This window comes from Gorilla gorilla, chromosome 12, assembly GCF_029281585.2.
Source record: "Gorilla gorilla gorilla isolate KB3781 chromosome 12, NHGRI_mGorGor1-v2.1_pri, whole genome shotgun sequence".
In the NCBI taxonomy this organism is placed as follows: domain Eukaryota; kingdom Metazoa; phylum Chordata; class Mammalia; order Primates; family Hominidae; genus Gorilla; species Gorilla gorilla.
Genome location: NC_073236.2, coordinates 32,143,241 through 32,165,919, shown reverse-complemented (window position 1 = coordinate 32,165,919; position 22,679 = coordinate 32,143,241). Strand labels below are relative to the sequence as shown.

The 22,679-nt window shown below is 57.3% G+C and overlaps 1 protein-coding gene across 1 annotated transcript in view; it reads left to right on the top strand.

Moving 5' to 3' along the window:
* Positions 1–22,679, top strand: part of KCNIP3 (potassium voltage-gated channel interacting protein 3) — a 90,572-nt gene continuing 67,893 nt past the window's right edge. Inside the window, exons 1-2 of the mRNA XM_019021491.4 lie at positions 1–83; positions 13,026–13,191. Coding sequence (XP_018877036.1) covers positions 69–83; positions 13,026–13,191 — 181 coding nt within the window. The 5' untranslated portion in view covers positions 1–68. The remainder of the gene's footprint in view (positions 84–13,025; positions 13,192–22,679) is intronic.

The following is a 22,679-nucleotide window of genomic DNA, read 5'->3' as shown; positions in this document are numbered from 1 at the left end:
CCTGGGCAGTCTTGTCTGCCTCGGCTGTGAAGTGGGGAGGCTGGCAACAGTTTTCTTCAGCGCCCAGGATGCAGCCGGCTAAGGTAGGTGCTGGGGGAATGGGGTCTTGCTCTGGAGGGGTGTTGGGGGGAGGAATGGAGGCTTCTGGGGGTTGCTCTGGACCAGGAAGCCTTTTTCTTTGACCCTTGTCCCCTCTTGTTCCACTTTCCTTTGGGGAAAGTGAGCGTTGGGGTGTCCTGGCTGGCGCTGGGGTGTCCTGGCTGGTGTTGGAGTGTCCTGGCTGGCGTTGGAATGTCCTGGCTGGTGTTGGGGTATCCTGGCTGGGAGGCTGAACTCCTAGGGCTCCCTTTGGATGGGAGAGGTTTTAAGTGTTTGCGGAAGAAAAGCTGGACAGAGGAGGAGCTTGGGGTCAGCCCACGACTCATCCTGCTCAGTTAGGTCCCTGGGTCAGGTGCCAGCGTGGCTGACACTGAGCCCGGGCCCCACAGCCTTCAGGGTTGGGGGAGGGGTGAGCCTGGGAGGGAGTCACTTGTGCTTGGAGGTTGGTCAATGAACGCATCTTCTAATCAAGCAATCAAGTAACGAATGAGTGCCCACTTCCTCTGAAAGGGCTAGGAGCCCCTAACAAGAGCACTTCCCACACATTCCCTCTCAGTAGGGCTGTGGGGAGGTCAGAGAGAGAATGCAAGGAAAATGCCTGGCACAGAGTTTGAGAAACAGTGGTGGGGAACGGGGAAGGGTGAAGAATTAAAGGAGGAATGAGGGAAGGAGAAATAAGCTGGCCCTCCAGCCTCTAGCTGACTCTCAAAAGGTCTGGCCTGATGCCCTGTGAGCTGCTCACACATTCAGGATAGTTCAGGACTAGGTCTGGCTGCTCATAACAGAACGCCCCAAATAACAGTGGATGGAACAAGGTTAGCGGGGTTTCTCTCTCATGCAGAAGTCCAGAGGGGCAGTGGAGGGCTGGCTTGGAGGCCGCCTGATCAGCAGCATTTCAGGCCTGCTCCGTATCACTCCTGAGGTTACCTTAAGGTGCAAAATAGCTGCTGGAGCTCCAGCCAGCACACATGGGCTCATACTGACATATGAGCAGGAAGGAGAAAGAAAGAAGGGCAAAAGGACCCAGAGACAATCAGGGTCTTGAGTGTAGGAAAGAAGGGATATGGGGTTGGCACCTCAGCGTCTCTGCCCTGAACAGATGGCTTCCTGCCTCTTTCACCTGTGAGGACAAGCATCCAAGCATGGGCGGGTGGCTGGCTTGGACCACACTGCCCCCAAACCCCAGGCCTCCCTTGTGCTATCTGCTCCATCTTCCAGGGTGCCAAGAGGATCAGCTGAGGTGATGGCATGAAGCCCTTTGAGCATGGCAACACTACACATGGAAAATGTGCCTTCTGTCCTGTCACCTCAAGTCTCCCCAGCAACCACCATGCAGGCAGGGCAGAGTGGAGAAATGTAGCGCCTTGTCCCAGGCTCACACACTACAGCGTCAGGGTGCACAGTGCAACCGTGCCCATAGGCAGAGACATGTTGAGCGACCCTGCATGACTACAGAGATGGGAATTTCCAGAGTCAGGCTGCACACAGATGTGCACACAGCCAGCTCTGACCTCCAGCAGAAGACAGTCCTCCCCTCCTTTGCCTTTCCTCTGCGGGCCTTAACTGCCAAAGGTCACTCTGGGAGCTTGGCCACTCCTGCCCCTGCCAGACTGGCAGAGTGGGTGGCCTGAGTCCTGCACTTACATCTGGTTCTTCCCTTGGCCATTGTGACCCCACACTGCGCTCCACCCTCCCACAACTAGCTCCTGGGCCCCAGTGGGTCTCACTGTCCTTATGTCTGCTAGTGGCCTTCCTGTGACTGGCCTGGCCAGGGAGGGGAGTGGGACCCACACCTTCTGGTGCTGAGCCTAGCAAAGACAGTGGTCCTAGGAGAAGCCACCACTAGGTTTCTCATCAAGATCAATGGGAGATTGTGAAAAATAACCTTCCTCTCTTGTGGCAGCAGGGACTGTAGTCAGAGCTCAGGCTGGGAGGTGTTCTGACTCCTCAGGGTCACGGTCAGTGGCTGTCCCCCAGTAATGCCCCATGACTGCCCGGCTCCCTAGCCTTCTCCCCACACTCCCCAGCCATTCATGAATTCTCACCTCACTCCTATGGGGAGGCGGGGAGGCACTGCCATTCCCATTCTAGACACTGAGGCTCAGAAAACTGGAACAGCTCCAGGACTCCATGAGCTTGATCCCATGAGCTCTTAGGAGAAAGGAGCGAAAGACCCGCAGTTTCTGCTACAGGCACTGCTGTCACGGTGTTGAGGCTGTGGTATCTTCACAGCCCAGCCCGTGCACTGGGAACCCCTTTTGCCTGGCTTCCAGCCTTGTTGCAGGGCACTGTGCAAGATGGGCCCTAATTTGCTCCCACATTTCAAAAGACCCCAGGCTGCACTGGGAAGAAAGGGGCTCTGCCTCAGCCCTCCAGGTAGAGCCCAGGAGAAGGGCAGGGCTGAGAGCCAGAAGCCTGAGGGTACCAACGCCCATCTAGGACATTGTCTCCTGCATTATCTCCCTGGACCCTCACGCAGCCCACAAGGCAGCTGTTGGTATCATCCCCACTTCACAGATGGGGAAACAGAGGCCTGCCCCAGACTGCAGGCTACAAGAGTTGTGGCTGAGATTTGAACCCTGCTCTGTCTTACTCCAGAGCGCAGCAAGTCCCTAGGGCTTGGGGGTTGCAGAAGAAGACGCAGGAGGAGAAGGGCATGCCTTTAACCAGATGGCAGAGGAGGGGCCCATCCCAGCCATGGGCCTGGTTCCCTGGGCCAGTGGTCTGTTGTGCCCTCTGAGCCCTCTAGTGAGTGCACACAAGCCAGCCTCCACCTGGCCGCATCCCCTGCGTTAGCCACGTGACCTGGAGCTAGCTGCCTCCCGTTTTTGGACTGTGGATCCAGAGCTAGGAAGGAGAGGACCCCAACATTTTAAATTCAGGCTGCCTTGTCTTATCAAGACCTTCTGTGTGAGGCAGAGAACTGCTTTACTGACTTAGCAGAGGGGGCTTAGAGCCCCCTGCCCTCCCCAGCCCACCCCTGGGCATCCCAGTGACTTCCAGGAGCAGCCAATGTGGCTTCTGCAGGGAAGAAGGCACTCTCAGTTTCCAAGGTGAAGCAGAAGAGGAGAGAGAAGTTAGCACGTCTTGCTGACCTAGTGCCCAGACCTGGGGCAGGGAGGAGCCTGAGAGTGGGGGAGGGCACAGCATGGGGCGAGTCCCGTGCTGCTTCCTGCCCAGGGCTCCCGGCCTCAGCTGACTGATGTTGCCTTTGAGCAGGTGCGTCTGTCATCTGAGATCAGCCCATGCCTTAGAAGGCCACAGAGCAGCCCTGTGGCAGGGAAAGAAGCAAGGAGACCTGCAGAGTTGGAGAGGGAGCAGCTGAGCCGAGACGGGAGGGCAGTGTGGGGGTGGTGTGTCCCACACTAGAGTCGGCCCAGCCTCCCCCTCTGACCTGCCACCTCAGCTCTCTGCCCAGCATGCCCTCTCCATCAGCCTGGCCATGCCTGGGCCAGGCTCAGCCAGGAAAAGCAGCTGCTGGTCTTTTCTGGCCTCACCTCCCAGCCTGCCCAACACCCCCAGCCTTCCCCAGCCTTCATCACATGGACAGTGGGCAGATGCCAGGGTAGGCAAGGGACAAGTCCCCTGCATCCCAGTCCTCTGCTGCTGGTGCCACATGCCCCTGTGCCCAGCTCTGTCGTGGGATGCTCTCTCAAGATGGGCACTCTGGACAGTGCTCCAGAGAACCAAACTGTAGCCCCACCTCTGCCCCACTGACTCAGGGCCTCAGTCTTCCCATCTGGGTCTGAGAGATGCTCACAGCATCTGCCAGGCCTTGTGATGAGCAGTGCAGGGCTGGGAGGCACGGGCCTCGCTGACTCAAGTCAGGGCCACTGCCAGCAGTGCCCCACATGTGCACACAAATGTCCATGGGTCTTGTGCAGAGCCCGGATCCTCACTGTGCGGGACTGAAGGACCCCGGGCAGGAGACAGGCATGGCCAAGAGGCATCATGGCTGTGCCTTGTTGGCTGTGAGCCCTGACTGCACCAGCAGACCTGGGCTCAGTCCAGGCCCTGTCACACACTGGCTGTGTGTCCTCTGACAGGTTACTTAGCTCATCTGTGCCACTGTCTCCTCATTTTCCTGGGGGAAGTATGAATATCACAGAACCCCCAGATAAATGTGATCCTATACCAACCAGCTTGGCCTGGCCCCTGGCACAGAGTGAGGCCTCCACACATGAAGGGAATACCTATGCCATCCCTTCTGACTGTTGAGGAGAGCCTGGGAAGGCCACCAAGAGGCAATTTGGCCATGGGCAACTCAAGTTCATCCCTGGGTTAACGTGACACCCTCACTGCCAGGCAGCATGGAGAGCTTGTCCTTGTCAAGGTGGCAGCCATCAGAGCAGGGGTGGACAGCCCAGCTCTCCTGCTCCGGTGCTGCGAGAGGGCTGGGGCCCAGGGCTGTGTGTGTGTGTGTGTGTGTGTGTGTGTGTGTGCGCTCATAGGTGTGTTCACAGGCATGTGTACGTGTGTGTGTATGTGCATATGTGCATGCATGCATCTTCAGGGACTCATGACAACCTCGGCTCCCCCGACAAGGCAAGCTGCCTTGCCTATGTCTGTCTGTGCCCAGGGGTGGGTGGAGAATCCAGGCTCCCCAAAGCTTCCCCATTCCATACCCTGGGGCCTGCACAACACAACGCCCACCACTGCTTCCTGCCATCTGTCCCGAGTGATGGAAATAGAGCCAGTGACAGCAAGCAGTGCTGGGTGGGCCAGTCTTCACCGCAGCAGCCGTGGACAGGGTGGGGGGTGGGGAGCCCCACATCTGAGCAGCCTGGATGTCTCATGCTGGCCCTGGCCTCGGTGAAGCCCTTCCGGAAAGGAAGGGGGTGAGAATTGGGGGACCCCCTTCGCCTTTCAGGCAAGGCCAAGAATTTTCTATCTGGAGGGACAGACACTCTAAACAAATTCTCCAAGCTGCATTTTCAGATCTATTGAGGAGCTTTATAAGAACAGAGTAGCCCAGCCCTCTCTGCATCAAACAATCCAGCTCCTGGGCAGGCAGATGGTGGGAGCCTCCCCACGTGATTCTGGCATGTGGCAGCTGAGAGCGGCACATTGGGCCTCCCTGCCAGGCATGCTAGGCTGTGGGTTTCGACAGCCAGACCCTCCCTGGGATCAGAAGGGCGAGGAACACTGACTCTCCCCCACTGGGGGCTTTGTCACCTTGCCTTCCACTTAACCCTGTGAGGGCACATTGTCACCCCCATTTTGCAGATGAGGAAACTGAGGCTCGGAGCTGTCAAGTTCTCTGTCAGGGTCACCCAGCTGGGAAGCGAGGGTGCGGGATTCATGTAACTGGTTGGCCACAGACCCCTCCCACTGTCCTCGGCTGCTGGAAATCACATCCACCTGCCTTTGATCTCCTTCCCTGCCCCCAACTAGCCGTGCCCTCTGAGCCCACACCCAGGGGCCCTGGTGGCACATACGAAGCCACTCACTTCTGTTTTGCATCCATTAAGTCTGTAGACATCTGGGAGGAGTCAGCAATGCATCTTGCCCATGCATGTACTCCTAGAACGCCACCTCTGGGGAACGGAGCCTGGATACTTTAACGCAGGTTTTCCAGGACCCCCACTTCTCACAGGCCGTCATGTGCCCCCCAGTCACCTCTGCCACATCCGCTCTGGACGGCTCTCTGGGAGTTTCTCTGGAGCACAGTTGATGAGAACCATGGAGACTGAACTAGCGGCTCGAGGGTTTCACCTTGGCACACTCCTGACAGTCTGACTCCATCTTCTCAGCCAGATGGGCCTCCTCAAGATGAAGCTGTGCCATGCTGGGCATGGGGCAAGGAGTGGGACGCTGCTCCGTGGGCCACCTGGCCTCTCAGGGGACCTACAGGGTAGGGAGCCACGAGGCAAAATGTCTGGTCCAGGTCCTGGAGGTTTGTTCCAAGTGCTCAGCCTCTGTCTGTGGTGTGGAAACTCTCGGGATGATGGTGTGGTGTTTGCGGCAGAGACTGGACTGTGTTCAGGGGGAGAGGAAGGCATGGGGGACAGCCCTGCCTCCTACATCCCCTCAGTGACAGTTTTCTCAGGCACTGGGAAGTCACCGCCCCTCCCTCACTGGCCACATCTAGAGTAGGTCCTGAGTACCTGTCTCCATAATATCCCCAGCACCCAGCCATGACCTCCGCCTGGCTCAGCCTTCCCCCACTCTCCTGGGCCTGGGCACCCCTCGCCTCCCCCAGATGGCCGCCTGCCTCATCGAACCCCCAATCTGATCTGCACATTCCACCAGGCCACCCTTCTGAGGCAGCTCCGACTCCAGCTGGACTCGAGTGGCAGAGAGCAGCTGCGGCGGCTGTGCCCTGCCAGGAGGATGCTGCCCCAAGCCTGCCGGCTGGCAGGTCTGAGAACCATCCGGATCAGTCCTGTCCAACAGAGACATGATGCAAGCCACAGATGTCACTTAAAATGTGCCAGTAGGCACAGTAAAGAAAGAAAAAAAAGTTAAATTATTTTAACCATGTGTTTTATTAAACCCAGTGTAAATGATTATCATTTCAACCTGCAATTGATATAAAGCATTTTTAATGAGCTATTTGATAGTCTAGTAAGTAAACGTTTGGAACCCAGTGTGTGTTTACACGAGGGCACGTCTCAATGTGGACCAGCCACACGTCAGTCTCAGCAGCCTGTGTGGCGAGAGGCCGCCGTCACTCAGACTTGGGGGGTCGCCTGGCTGAGTCGAGCAGGCCCCCAGCCTCAGCCACAGAGAGAAACGTACACTTCCCGCCTTTACCATTTTGCTGTATCTGTTGTGACCTGTGCTATTGTTTCTTATTATTTTTCTTTAAATTAACTCATGCATTGAATTGTAGTGAATTCATTTAAAAGGGAATCTTTAAATCAGTACTGTAAGTGGGAAGCCGGGAGCAGAAGTGGAAGGTAACCACCACATTGCCATGAAATAAGGCAGCAGCGATAAACTCCCACCCATGGTCTGTGGCCTGTTGAGGCTCTGAGCTGAGGCCGTGCCCTCCCTTTGTAAAGAGAATGGCAGTGGGGAGCTGGAGAGTGTGCTGGCCCTGAGTCTAAGTCATCTCCTGCACCTCGTAGGTGCAGCTCCCCACTGCCAGAGACCTCAGGCCAAAGCCCCCAGGACGCAGCTGACTCAGAACAGGTTGGGTTTACCCCTGTTGAATAACAGGAGAACGCATACCCCAGGGACCCTGGCAAGCTGCATGAGAGCGGGTGAGCTAGAATCCATTACCGGATTTGGGGCTCAGTTGGGTGCTTTGGGTAATTTTCAGGTTCTAAGGAACCTCAAAAAGTTGGTGTGACCATTAAATATGATAACCCCTCCAAACAACTAACTCAGCACCAGCACACAGCAGGGGCATCACCCACGCCATCCTTTTCCATCCCTCCCTGGCTCCCCACAGGCCAGGAGGACTTAGAAGGAAGTTGAGGCCTGGTCCTGGCCTGCCTGGCTGGGCAGGAGCTACAGATCTCGGCCACCAGGTGACTGGCAGAGAATGGCCTGCCTGGCTCACCAGCAGCCTCTATCCTTCAGGGAAACTTGTGACCTTTGAGAAGGCTGCAGGTCCCCAGGGCCAGCCTAGGGCCGTTTCTGGGACACAGCCCTAAATGCCCACACTGCCAAGTATGCCACCAGGGACTCTGCCTGAACCCAGGGCCCAGATCTTCTGGCTTCACTGGTCTCTGCCACTCAACCCTGGCCATCCTCTAAAGCTGGTAGACAATGACAGTTCTGTCACCCATTAAAATGAGGCCGGCATCGAGCAGGAGTGGGAGGAGAGAGTCCCAGGTGAATTGTGAAGAGCACAGGGGACTTTTGATCATTCGTGAATATTTATTCAGAGCCTTGTGCATGCTTGTGTTTTTAACACCCTCTTTTTGGGTGCATGAGAGTATTTTTTGATGGAAATCTTTACTGAGCTCGTTGTAGATTCACATGCAGTTGTAGGAGCTCACACAGAGGGCCCATGTACACTTTACCCGGTTTCCCCAATGACAGCATATTGCAAAACTACAACACAATAGCACAACCGGAGTGTCTGCAATGATGCAACCCACCAGTCCTAGTCCGATTTCCAGTTCACACGCACTCATTTCCGTGTGCATTTTTTTGCTACAATTTTTATCACATGTGTAGGTTCAGGCACTCAACAGCACCATCAAGATGCAAAACAGCTCTGTCCCCTCAAGGCCCCTCCTGCCGCCCTGTGAGAGCCACATCCCTCTCCTTCCTGCCTGCCTCCCCCCATCCTTAACCCCTGGCCCTCTAATCTGTTCTCCATTTCTAAAACTTTGTCATTTTACAATGTTATATAAATAGAATCACACAGAATGTGACCTTTTGGGTTGGCTTTTTCATTCAGCGTAATTCTCTGGAGGTTCACGCAGGTGTGGTGTGCGCCAACAGTTTGTTTGTTTTACTTGTTCAGAATTCCGTGGTATGGATGCACTGGAGTTTGTTTAATCATTCCCATTGAAGGGCATTGGGTTGCTTCCAGTTTGGGGCCATTCCAAGTAAAGCTGCCATGAACATTTGTGTACAGGTTTTCACTTGAACATAACTTTTCGTTTCTCCAGGATAAACAGCCAAAAATACCGTGGTTGGGCTCTGTGGTAGCGCATGCCTAGTTTTTATAGGAAGCTGCCAAACTGTTCTCCAGAGTGGCTAAGGCGTTTTCCCTTTCCACCGACAATGGAGGGGTGATTCCGTTTCTCCACATCCTCACCAGCGTTCAGTTGTCATTATCTTTGGTTCTAGCTGTTCGGACAGGCACATGGTGGTGTCTCACAGCGGTCCTCCTCTGCGTTGCCAGAATGGCTAATGACGGCGAACATCTCTTCCCGCCGCCTTTGCCATCCACGCGTCCTCTTTGGTGAAATGTCTGTGCATGTCTTTCACACTTTCTAACCTGATGGTTTGCTCTTTTACTGTTGAGTTTTGGGAGTGAGGATCTCTTGGGTGCCAGGCTGTGTCACGAGGAAAAGCAGGTCACATGAGGATCAGGTTCCACTCTCGCAGAGCTGATGCGCTAAAGGGGAGAGACAGAAAACACAATCATAGGATCAGTTCACAAGGGCTGGGTGCTGTGAAGAAGTGCTGAGATGGACGTGCATGGGGGAGGGTGGCCTAGGTAGTCAGGCAGGGGCTCTTCCAGGACCTGAGCCCTGAGTGAGGCCTTAAACGCCCGGGGCAGAAGTGTCCAGTGCCAGGAGCAGCAGGTGCCAAGGCGGTGGTGTGGGAGCAGACTTGGAGGGGCATGGTGGGGCTGTCAGGGCCTGGCAGGGAGGCACTGGGGCTTCCGGCAGGGTTGGGGCATCTAATTCATGTTCCATCTCATCACTGCCCCAGCTTCTCTCCCAGCACCAAGGCACTGTGGGGTGAGGGGCCATGGGGCCGCCTCTCAGGACGCCCTCCCTTCCATGCTGTGAGCCTCCCAAACCAGCAGGAGGGTGCCTGGGCTGCTATTTAACATTCCCTGACAGCTCAGTCAGACCCTCTTCCAGACAGACAAGTGTCAAATATTCATGAGGATGACCCGGTCACTCTCCCTCCTCCCGCCTCCCCAACAGCCTGAGGGCCCAGGCCGCAGCCTGATGAGTCCCAGCTTCCCAGGCTCAGCTGCTGGGGTCTCCCTGCCCTCCTCTCCCTGGCCCTCCCCTCCCTTCTCTTCTCAGAACCCACCCCCTGCCTCACAAAGAGGGGTGCCCATCATGGGCCTGCCTTGTGGGGCTCACAGGTGGGATTCTGGCCCCTCAGCCAGATGGAGGAGCCTGGCCCGGAACCCCCACCACCACTCCACCCAGACTCTCTCCACAGGGAGAAAAGACACACTGGGGCCCCCTAGCCGAGGAGGGCATCACAGCACTCCTCAACGGATACTTTTGGAAGGCTGCTGATGTGCCTGAGTGGCTTTGGAACACACCCAGCTCCAGAGACTGCCCCAGGGACCCAGGCCGAGAAACAGCCTCAGCAGCAAAGCCCATGGTCAAGCCCATGTGAACTTTGGAATCAGAAGACTATATGTGTAGTGTGGCCCTGGGATGTCCCAAAACTTCTCAGGGAATTAGTTTCCTCATCTGCAAAATGGGGATCGTGTTACCGATTGCAGGGGGTTGTCGTGACGAGATTACTTTCAGCTCAGCATAGACATCCACTTGGGAGGTGCTCAGCCTGCCCTTTGGGCTCACCCAGCCTTCCCGGGAGGACTGAGCCCTGTGAGCTAGAACCCAGGACACCCATGGGATCTCCTGCACGACCTGGGCCTGGGGCTTCAAGACAGAATCCCTGTGACTAACCCTGGGCCCCGAGAAGCAGCCTTGCCAGCCAAGCCAGTGCTGTTCTGAGATGGGCTGCAGACGGGACTGGGGGTCCCAGTGAAGAGCTCCTGCCAGGGGCTCCGAGGCCGCCTCAGTTTCTTCTGATGTCCTCTGCTCACCCCCCATGCAGAGCCTGCAGCAAAGAATTTGTGATGTAATGAAGCACCTGCTGCCCCTCTCTCCCCTACGACCCTCCTTAACCAAAATAAAGACTCCTGAATAAGATCATGAATAATGGAGAAAGTGCGTTTCTGACCCAGCCCGACAGGACGCGTGTATGCATATGTATGTGTGAGCACATGTGCATATGAGCATGTGTACGTGTGTGTGCCTATGCATGTGTGCTTGTGTGTGCATATGAACATGTGTACTTGTATGTGTGCATGTGTGTGCACGTAGGGAGCTTCCCTCAGCACCCCAGGCACCCGTCCACTCCCAGCTCTCCCCCTGTTTCTGCTCCATCAGCATGGTCAGTGCCTCTTCTTGCTGCAGCTCTGGGCACCACTGAGCCCCCTCATTGCTTGGTGAGCCTTGGAGAAGGGGAGGGACGTGCGGGGTTGTTGCCAAGGGTGTGTCGGAGGAAGGATGGATGATGACTGTGAGCTGGAGGACTGGTAGTTGGGACCTAGCTGGGGAAGGCCCAAAAGCCAGGATAAGGGAACTGGACATCTCCCTGCCTAGGGGACCACTTCATCGAACACTGACTAGTGGGCCGGCTGCCCATCCCGAATGTGGATAGGCCTCAGGGGACCATGAGCCAGTGAAGCGCCCAGAGAATCCTCCCCCAGCTGGAGCCTGCAGTGTGCAGAGACCAGTGGGGGTGCCAGGCCCATGCCTCGGGAGAGGGGCCAGCCTTTGCAGCAGCAGCGGAGCCCTGTCACTGGGTTCTGTGTGGACGGGCATGGCCAGGGCTGGTGTCCGGCGCTGCTCTCTGATCTCGTCTGCTTTCCAGGACTGGCTCTCTGTGCTTCCCTGCAGGCTGTGACTGGCCCGGGCTCCCTGCTGCCAATTCTCCCAGTTCAAATCAACCTGGGTCAGTCTCTGGCTCTTGCACCTGACAGTCCAACTAGCACAGGGGCTGTCTTCCAGGGCTGCCTCTGTAGAAGCTGCTTGATGGCCCCGTCCATCTGTTATTTACTTTGAACAACCAAATACTTTTCAGGACCATGCAAAGGTAGCACACACGAGACCCTGTGACCTGGGAAGGGTATGGCCAACCCACCCCCTGAGTGGCCCTCTTTACTGGCCAAGGAACCCAACCGCTCAGAACACATATGCATGTGGGGGTGGTGCCACTGCCACAGCTGGAGGTCAGGCAGTGCGTCACAGACAAAATAGGCATGAAGGCCATTGGTGGGCTGTGGTCCAATTGGCCAGGCCACACCTGTCCCCCTGCCACCGCGAGCAGGAGGGGACAGCACAAAGGCAGCAAACTAGACCCAGCAGGTGCACAGAGGTGTGGCCAGCGGCAGCCTGCGGTGCATCTCCCTCCTCTGTGCCTCATGGGCCAGCTGCCAGCATGGGAACTGAGCATGGTGGGCAGTTTGGATGTCAGGATTGGGGGGCCTGAAATACGTTGTAGGAGAGCAAATCTTGCTGCCCTGGGTCCTCCACCATGACCCCAGGAGGTTGTTTTCCGATCCACACTGACTCAGGCACATGGCCCACTGCCTCTTTTTTTTTTTTTTTTTTTTTTTTTTTTGAGACAGTCTGGCTCTGTTGGCCTGGCTGGAGTGCAGTGGCATGATCTCAGCTTATTGTAACCTCCGTCTCCCGGGCTCAAGCAATTCTCCTGCCTCAACCTCCTGAGTAGCTGGGATTACAGGCGCATGCCACCACGTCTGGCTAATTTTTGTATTTTTAGTAGAGACAGGGTTTCATCATGTTGGTCAGGCTGGTCTCGAACTCCTGACCTCAGGTGATCCGCCTGCCTCGGCCTCCTAAAGTGCTAGGATTACAGGCGTGAACCACCACGCCCGGCTGATCCACTGCCTCTTAATGACCACCCATGACTCTCTCCTCCCAAGACTCTCCTGCCCATAGCTGGAGCCATTTCTTCAGATCCCTGCCAGCCTCAGTGGTGGGTTCCACCAGTGCAGCCCTCCTGGGGTCACCACCCAGCCTTTCATTCATTCTCAGCTTGCCTCAACATGAAAACTCAGGCAGAGCAGGGGCCCTGCTGGGGGAGTGAGGGAGCCAGACGTGGCTGTGTGACCCTGTACAGATCCACTTGCCTCTCTGGTCTTCAGGCAGATGAGGGATTGGGATCGTGATTTCTAAGGGGCCGTCCAGCTCAGACAACCTGGCCTGTGCCAAGGTGGAGAATCCAATGAGTAAGTCTGGGATCACTGGTGACATCCCCTCTCTGCACCCCTGTCCACCCCTCTTCCAGGGGTCCCATCTTACACCATAGCCAGGGTGTAGAGTGAAAGGAACCTCCCCAGGTCTGGCAGGAATGGCCAGGACGAGGGGCACTAGGCATGCAGCCCCGGAAGGTGAGCCCTCTGTTGTGTTCAGGCTGGCCTCATCTAGGATATCAGGGCAGCTCAGGACCATCCAGGGGTCCCCCCTCTGAGCAGGGGCTCAGGGCTGCTCTGCCTGTTCCTACTGCAGGAAGTGACAAAGGCGTCGGATGGCAGCCTCCTGGGGGACCTCGGGCACACACCACTTAGCAAGAAGGAGGGTGTCAAGTGGCAGAGGCCGAGGCTCAGCCGCCAGGCTTTGATGAGATGCTGCCTGGTCAAGTGGATCCTGTCCAGCACAGCCCCACAGGGCTCAGGTAGGGGCCAGGGTGGGCTGTGGTCAAGGGTGGGGGTGGGGAGATCTGTTCTGAGCACTGTCCTTTCTGAGGGCTCAAAGGCCAGCCTGGGACCCCAGCCTGGGCCACATCACCCCTGTCTCTATTGGAGGTGTGTTTTCATTCATTCACACCCTTCCCCATTCATTGAGTGCCTGCTTCACACAGGCCACTGAGCTCCCAGTGGGACCCACAGAGCATGGGTACAGAGAGCTGGGACCACACTGCGGTTTTCCAGTTGGCTAGGAAGACAGAGCCAGGCTGCAGAGTCCAACAAACCAGGCTCCACCCTGCCCACTGCTCACACCCTGAGTAAGCCGGGGCACCTCATTGATCCTTTCTAAGCCCTCGGTGAGAAGGCAGGCTGGAACCTGTCCACAGGGCACATTTGAAGATGGGAAATAATGTGTGCAGTGCCTGGTGATTAGGAGGCCCCACCCTCAGCCCCTCCTTGGTCCTGTTCAGTGCACCCCAAGGATTGGTGCTGGCTCTTTGCCTTGGGCTGCATTCTGGTGGTGTGTTAACGACAGAACGGGCAGAAATCACTGCCCTGGGCTTGCCATGGGTGATATTTGGTGTTTGCCGAGTATAACAGGGCTGAACAGGCAATGGCAGCCTCATGTGGCCCCCACAATCTCACACACACATTCAGACACTTCACACTCACACCTATGCACACACACCGGTGCCTCTACCACACACGAGCTTGCACACTCATCATGCACACATAGGTAGGCATACCATACACACTTGCATACTCACATACACACACCACATGCAGGCACCCACACACCATGCACACTCATGGGATCACACATGTGAGTATGATGTGTATAAGAGTCTGCCTCTGACTTTAAGGAAAAGGTGCAGACTTGCCCTTGACAGCTGCATTTTGTTTGCTGTCTTGGACCCTCTCTAGCTGTGTGATTTCCAGGGAGCGTTGGTCCCCTGGCCAGGAGAATGGGCATGATCGGGGTCCCAGCCTCCTAGGCTTGATGGGGGTCATGAGTGGAGGGGATCAACTGAGGGGTCTGGGCAAACAGCAGGCACAGTGGCTGACAGCCACAGCCAGAGGTCCATGCCTGTGCACAAAGGGACTGGCTGCTACGCACCAGATCCCTGTCCTTTACCCATAAATGCCACTCCAGGGTGCTCCCAGCACGATTCCAGCCCCCTCCCTTTTGCCACCACCACCTGTGCTTCCCCACAGAACCCCTACCTATCTGTGATGCTGTCACCTTGGCTGAGACTTGTCCCTAACCCCTTCCCATGGAAGCGCTAGCACCTGTGAGTGCATGAGTGAGGTCCACATGCACCCCCAACTTCTCGGGGATGGGGGCGGCAGGTTTTGCAGGTGGCAGAAACATGATGAGGTCACTAAAAGCACATGTGCATAGCTCGACCGGGAAGGACCGCCTTCAGGGCACTGTTCATTCTGCATCAGAATGAAAATGCGCCTGCTCTCCCTTAGGGTGGGGGCGAGAGCACGGTGGCCATCGCATGTGCTGGCGGCTCAGCTCCACTCTGACCGGCACAGCTTCAGGTCGCTCGAGACTCAGATTTCCTCCACTTCAGTCTTCCAGGGTTTTCTTGGTGGCAACAAGTATTTAAGGGGTGCTGCAGTGGCACCCTCCCTCCATCTCTCAGGTCCTGCAGATGCTCAGCCTCATCCTCCCATCTCTCTCTGGCAGGCAGAGGTGGCTCAGGACGGGTGGGGCTGGTGTGCATCCTTTGCCGAAGCTTTCTGCACACCCGTGACAGCAGCAGCTATGCTGAGTGGGGTGGACGGGGAGAAAGGCGACAGAGGGGCTGGCATGGCGTGTTCAAGTCAGGGCGGGGGGGACCACCCCTGCACGGCCCACCCCTGCGTGCCCCATCCCACCACACAGAAGCTTCCTAGAGGGCAGGGCCTTTCCACACCCAGCTGTCAGGACACGTTTGCTGAACAACTTGTCAAAGGCGCACAGGAGACAGGGCCAGGGCAGGGCCAGGGCACCAGCGATGGGTTTGTTCCCCTGCATGGATGTGTTTACCGGACCCTGTGCCGGCACTGGGAGCAGATGTGAACGACACATCCAAGAGCCTATTTGATTGTGCAAGGAAGGCAGTGTGGAGCTCATCACCCTGATTTACCAGAGCGTCCACGGCAGCTCAGAGAGGTCACGTGACTCAGCAGATGGCACAAGAAGCGGGGGTTGGGGTGGGGGAGGCTCGGGCCCAGAGCTCCACGGTGCCCACCCTGACGAGCGTCTTTGGTGGGAGCCGAGGGACGAGGGAGCCCAGGGACCTCATGGACAGAGGAGCCGGGACTCCGATGTGCCCTTTGTCTCCCTTGGCCATAGCTCCCGGGTCTCCTCTCTTCAGTCCAAACACGTCCCATGTGTGTCCCGCAAGGAGGCCGGGCTGGTGTGGTCACACTGAGGGCTTTGTGCACGTGTGAAGTGCTACGCGGTGTGCAGATGAGGCATCCCCGCTCTTTGGGAGCTGGCACAGGCTCTGGGTGCAAAGAACAATGGGGCCCATTCAGTGCAGCCCCACTGCGTGCTCTGCGAGGCCCAGCACGGTGTCCTGAGCCTTGGGGTTCTGTGGGAGGGGGGCGGCCCAGACACTGTGCCCTTGTACTGGGGTTTTTCCATCCAGCAGAAGTGGGGCCAGAGACACATGTCGGGAACAGCTGGGATTGAAAGCCAAGGCCCAGCCTGGGAGTCCTGGAGGCTTGGGTGAGGTAGAATGTCGGCAAGGAGTGGACAGGACCCAGGGTCCTGGAGACAGTGGGCAAGGGCTAGAGCATCTGTGGCTGGGCCCTGGGTGGCCAATTCTGGGTGTGAAGACCCCAGGATGGAGTCAGGAGGTGGCCAGCAGTGGGGCCTCTAAGAGGGGAGCCCAGGAGACTCAGAGCACAGGCAGCCTGGCCCCACCCTACCCAGGAGAGGTGCCCCATCCTCAGCCTAGAAGCTCCTTGGACCCTCTTCCATGACCCGGAAGCTGGGACTCTGGCCTGCCCTGCATGCCTCCCCTGCATCTAAAGCCTCTCCCTGCAGGACGCCTCTCCAGAGGCATGGCCAGTGCCACAACTGGACAGACCTGTTTCTCAAGTTTGATGCCCACAAGGGCTGTGGGACTTGGGTTTCTTCAACTGGAATAATAATGTCACCCACAAATAACCTGGGGTCCTAGCTGCAGACAACTGAAACAGGGTGGGCTCCAGGCCTCAGGAAGTTCACAGAAACTCTGGAGGACCAGAGAACGAGGTCTGAATGGGACGAAGCCAGGGCCCCACCTACTGCCTTGGGAGATGCCTGGCACCCTGGACCACTCTGGCAGGAACACTCTAGCAGCTGCTGCACGCTTCTGTGTGACATGGTGCAGCCATTCCTCACACACGCACACACACATACACACACACACAAGCACACACACATACACACACACATGAGCACACACACACGCATACTTACACACACGCATTCACATGCCCCTCCCCCAGGGAGAAGACCCACATCCTCCTCAGTCGCCGATGCATCCCAGGGAGATGCTCATTCTCCCCGGGGTGCCATGGCAACCCCACATAAAATCATAAAGACACCACCACCAGTGCTCCTGGGAAAGAGGGGTAGCAGAAAGGCATCAGAACAAAAGGTGAGTTAACTCGTCTCTGATACGTAAAGATCTATAAACAGAATTTTCGCGTATTTGAAGATACAGGATACAACTGACATCATGAAGCATCAAGATACATGATATCAAAGTGAGATGTCAGATCAGTGCAAATTTTCAAGAATTTCTGAGAATTAACCCCTTTCCATGGGGTTGTAGTATGACATCTGTGGCCATCTTTAATCCACCACAAAGATGGATTAAAGATGGATTAAAGATGGATTAAAGCCACAAAGATGTGGCTGAGTCCTTGGTGGAGTGATCCAAACCCCCATTCCTGAGGGATCTGAGTCCTGGATGGTACTGCCTCACCGGGGTTGCTAGAAGCCCCCACTGACTTTCATCACTGTAACTGGCAGTGTTGCTAGGCTCCGTGGAGAATTCACTGGATTTGAGGCAGAGTCCTCCCTGCTCCCCTCGATAATAGGGTCATTCGCTGGCCGATGGCCCTTGATGCCAGTTGGTCTGAGTGGTGTGAGGGGCCCAGCATGGCCAGGCGGCTGTCCCAGCTTCCAGTTTAGCAGACCCCCTGCTGCCTCCTGCTGGGGACCCATTCTCCCATGGGAATTTAAACCCTCTAATCCAGAGCCTGGAGTATTGGTGAGGAGCAGCAGAGGTCCGGTGAGCAGGCACTGGATGAGGGAGGGGCCTTTGCATGTTTTCCCGGGCTCCGGGCTTGTTCTTCTGGCGGGGGGAGAGGCAGCACATCTAGCAGTGTCACTGGCACCCGACAGGGCAGCCCTGGAACCTGCAACGGCTGCCAGAACCAGTCTTCAGCGGGTCTCATCACTGTTCTGTGAGGCCAGCTGCCTCTGGGGGTGGGCACAGGACGGGGATGGGAGCCTGTGAGCCCTGGTCTTTGATCACACTGCTCTATTCCGCGGTGAAATGAGTCTGTTGCTCGGGATCTGTGGCGTGGGGGCACCGTGATGGGGGGAGGTGCTGGCAGCACCAGGGCAGGCCAGAGGGAAGGTCACACCCAGAGTGACCATCACTCCCATGAGGATAATGGGAGCCCCAGAGTGATGGCAGGGATGCACAGTGGCTGACCTGCCACCTGGTGGCTGGCTGGGCACTGAACTGCAGCTGCAGCCTGATCGGCCCCGGGAGAAGCTCTTTTATTGAACCTACGGTGTTTCGTTCTCAAGCAAATGCCAGAGGGGCCAGGAACGGAGGCTGTGAGGTGCACAGAGGCTGTGAGGTGAACAGAGGGGACCACTGGCCCACCTGATCGTCCAGTGCCTCCTCGGCCCCAGCGCCCCTCGGAGGGCACTTGTGAAGCACTTGCTGTCCCACACTCCGGGTGGTTCCTCCCCAGGCCTCCCAGCCCTTACTCCCCCAATCCTGCCCCTCCACCCCCCTGACCCCTGAATAATGGTTAACAGCCATCCATGAATCAGTGTAAACCTGTGCCTTCAGCCCTCTCTTCTTTAGACAATGTGGGCAACACATGTACCAGGAAGATGTCCCTTCTCCACGTCCTTCCCCTAGGTGGGCCTCAATGTCACCTAGAGTTGGGGCCAACATTGCTTGCAGCTCTGTCTATAAGTCACCTCCGAAAGTTTTTCCTCCTCAGACGGCTTCGAGACCGTAGGGGGCGGGTGGGCTGTGGGGAAAGCGGCAATGCAGCAGGTACTGTGGGAGTCGCAGCCCCCGCAGGTACAGCCTCCCTGCGCCCTCCAGACCTGCCCTGCCTCGGGCCCCATCCACAGCACCTGGGCATGACGACAGAGCACTGTGTGCACATGCAGATACCAGTGGGGCTGGGCAAGAGGTTGACACTCGATTGCTGGTGGGTGGTTCGGGGCTCGTGGCCACCTACTCTGTCTCTCTGTCTCTGTCTCTCTCACCATCAGGCGCTCCACCCCCACGGCAGCCGAGCAGTGGGAAGTTAGCTGAATGCCAACAGGAGAGATTTTTGGCATTGCTCAAAACCCAAGAGACCACAGATTTCCCCTCTGGGGGCCTGCCATGGCCCCGCAGAGCATTCCAACTTGCCTTAGACTCATCGTGTGTCATTGAATGTTCTGGGTCATTAGGCCCAAGGGGCAGCACTGCTTGTACTTGGCCTGCACCTGCGGAACAGCCTCTGAGCCGCACATTTAACTGTGGTGCACAAGAGGCCCGCCGGACACCGCACCTTCCTTTACTGGCAGGGGTGCGAGGCGCAGCAGCTTGTCTTTCCCTCTGCAAGGGATCCCTTGGCTTGCCTGAACTTGCATGTAACAGAAACCCCAAATAACAGTGGCTTGATCAAGACAGGTGCATCGGCTCCTATATGGGAAATATGGGGTGAGGCAGTGGCTGGCACTAGTTTGGCAGCTGGGGGACGTCACTGTCAATGTCTTTGGTTCTTCTACCGTTCCCCTCACTGTGGCACTGTGGTTGCTTTGCAGCCCACACAGCCTCATTTCAGGCAACAGGAAGGAGAACCCACGTGGAAGGGGAGAGTGGTGGTCCCCATGTCAGGAAGGCAGCACTCACAGAAGTCTCTGGAAGACGGATGCTTCCATTCCACTGGCCAGAGATAAGCTGCCCTCACTGCGAGGAAGGCAGGGGAATGGTGGAGTTTTCAGCTGGGCGCATTTCCATCTCCAACAGCATCTGAACCCTGCTGGTGAAACTCAGGAAGAATGAATACAGAACTGGCATTCTCAGCCACATGTGGCTTGCAGGGTTGTTTTGATGACTGAAGGCACTCACTGGCACCCAGAAAGACCTTAGCAAGCTGCCTGGTTGTTATCGCCTTTATTTATTGCTAGGTGCTCAAAAATGTGGAGGGCAGGGGGTTGGTCACCTCCAGTCATGAATTTGGCTCTCCCTTCTGCTCCTCAGCAGAGGAACCGCTTCCCACTTCCCCTTCTGCATTTTAGAGAGGCACAGCAGGGCTGAGGGATGAGGCCAGTGGGTAGAGGTCAGAGGTCAAGAGACAGCCTAAGGCTAGGGCCCTACCTATGCCCCCGTTCTACTCAGGGCCCCTGGCCCCGAGCCTCCTAGGCAGGGGACTGTGTGGGAGCAGGCTGTTCCCTTTCTGGCTGCAGAGAAGCCCTGGGGCCCGGGTGAGGCCCCTCTGCAGTGAGATCACACCCTCAGCTGATAATCACACCAGTGTCACCTCCTCCGTTGGTGCTGGGAGCTCAGGAGTGACGCCCACCCCATCCCCACGCCTCCCAGCCCAGGAAGCCGCAGGGGCCCTTCTGCCTCCAGGAACAGTGAGCTCCGGGGGCCTGGAGGCTGAGGCCAGGCACCAGGTGAAGGGGCCAGCCCTGTGGCAGGGGCAGGGGCTACCTGAGAAGGCAGACCCAAGGCGGGGGACTGAGTGCGCATTGGCTGCCCCGGGGCTCTGGGCTGAGGGGCAGGCAGTCCCCGGAAAGGCTGGGAGAGCCAGAGGCAGGGACAGAGAGCAGAGGAGAGAAGGACAGGCCCAGAGCGCCCAAGACACTGGGGACAAGCCGAGACCAAGAGGAGAGATGCTGCTTTTGAGAGACAGAGACAGACAGACAGACCAGGAGTGGGGAGTCCTAGAAAAAGAAAGGTGTTGAGTGTCAGGCTGAGGAGAGGCTGGCAGAGGAGGTCAGGGAGCAGGCTTGTGGGGGCACCACCTGCACAGTGGCAGGCAGGGCAGAGCTGAGGGCAGGAGTCAGGCGGATTAAGCCAGGCCCAAGAATGGCAGGGTGCAGCCCTGGCCCGAGGCTGCAGGAGTGCCAGCATGGCTGTGGGAAGCACCTGGGAGGCATCATCAGCGTCTTCTTCCGCTTCATCTCTGGGAACCTGGCTGGAGGTGAGGGCTGCTTTGGTGGGGCTGGGATGGGGCTACAGAAGGGACAGCTTTGGGCCGGGCCAAGGATTGGGCCTGCCTTATCTGGGGCAGGGATGACAGGGGGCAGGCGTGGGCAGTGGCCCTGGGAGCAGGACCAGGAAGGACTGCAGTCTTTGCAGCCCACCCCTCCCCACTGTGACCTGGGGACAGTGAATGCCAAGCCTGGGATCCCCGACTCGTGGGCCCAGGGAGGGAGAGCAGATGGGGAGCCGCTGGCTTCTCCATGGGGTACACAGACTCAGGACCAGCCTGGGCTGGGAGAGAGTGGGGCGGCTCTCAGGCCAGTCCTCCTCCTGTGCACACTGACTCCACCGCCCAGGCCCTCCCCATCTCCCTCCCTCACTGGAGACCCTCTCCTCTTCCATCAAAGGCAGAAGTGGTGTCTGTGATGAGGATTAACAAAAATGTGCAAGTGTGTATTAAGACCTCTATACAGAAAGAGCTCAGTTAATGACAGCCACCTCCCAAAACCTATGAAACCTAAGCAACCTGGAGGCCTTGGCAGGGATGTAGGGGACTCCCTGAGTCTGTACTTGTGGGCCCAGGCCTGTGGGGAACCGGGAGGTGGGTGATCCACAGCCAGCCAGTTCCACTCCAGGCTTCAGCTCTCCCTCCTCGGCCTGCACCCGGGGCTGAGCAGGACCAAGACCAAGTCTCGGCCATGGGGCTAGGAAGCAGGCACAGGGGTGGCGCCCTGCATGGGGGGACCTGGCATTTGCTGGGAAGGACACTGGGGAAGGGTTGATATCAGGAGCTTCAGACCCTGAAAGGAGTGACCATCAGCAGCTTGGAGTGCTGAGCAAGTGCTGTGGGGACGTGGAGGAAAGTAGGCTAAAGAAGTCAAGTGATTTCCAAAGAGAGATAAAATGAAGTCCCTAAAACAAAGATGAGCTGGTGTAGACATGTGACATGTACATCCCAGGACCTGGTGCCACAAGCTGCCTATGCTGCCAGAAGATGCTGCCCCCATGCTGAGAGGTCACCTGCAGCCGCCGGCAGGGCTGGGCTGCCACAGCCTCTCCAGGGACCAGGGGCTCATCCCCCCATCTTGTCCCTGCCCTGTCCTGAGTGCCTCGCACAGAGCCTGGCACATGAAATACCTGTCGAATTCATGCATGACATTTTGAGAAGCATGCAAATGTAAGATTGAGCATACACTCACGCATCCCCAAACAAGTAGAATAACAGGGGCTTGGAGAGCGGTAGAGCAGCACAGAGTCTGCAGGAGGAAGGCGGACCCTGCTGTGCGGAGGCTGGTGGAGCCGGGGGCTCAGTCTAGCCCCAGGTGGCAAGTTCGGTGGCTCTGAGTGGGGACTCGGAGAGCCCAGGGTTCCTGGGCCTTCCAGTTTTTCAAAAGACAGGGGAATGCTGTGGCTACATGTGCTGTGCCTTAGCGGTGCCTCAGGCTCCCAAGCCTTCCCTTCCTCAGGAAGTTATTTTGGGGAAGGAGAGAACTTTGAAGACAGTGGACCCTGGGCTGCTTCTCTGTGAGGTGAGACACTGGTGGGCCAGGCCCAGGGGGAGAGGAATGTACCTGAGGTCACTGAGCTGCTGGGCACGACCCTCCAAGCTGGGTGCTCCTCCTTGCTCCTCCTGGCTAGTGACCCCGAGCATCCCTCCTGCCCGCCCTTGGCCTGGCTCCTCATCTTCCCTGGGGGGGCTACAGCGATAGTGCCTCCTCCGCTGGGTGGCCCAGAGGGCCAGTTTATTGCCATGATGTTGCCATAAGCAAGAGTCCGTATTGTCTGGAGCTCCGGGCGCCTGTGTCATGCCTTTTACCTGCCTCACAGGCTCTTGGGCTCACGGTGCTCCCTCTTGCTCCCTCCGCTGCGCCGTCTGTCTCAGTCCATGTTCCTTGCCTTCCTTAGGGAGAGTGAGACATAAGCCTCGTATTGGATTAGGAGGCCAGGAGGGCTGCTCCCAAGGTGGCCATTGAGCCCCATCTCAGAACAAGAGAGGGAGGGCAAGAGCGGCAGGTTTGCCTCTGCCCGGG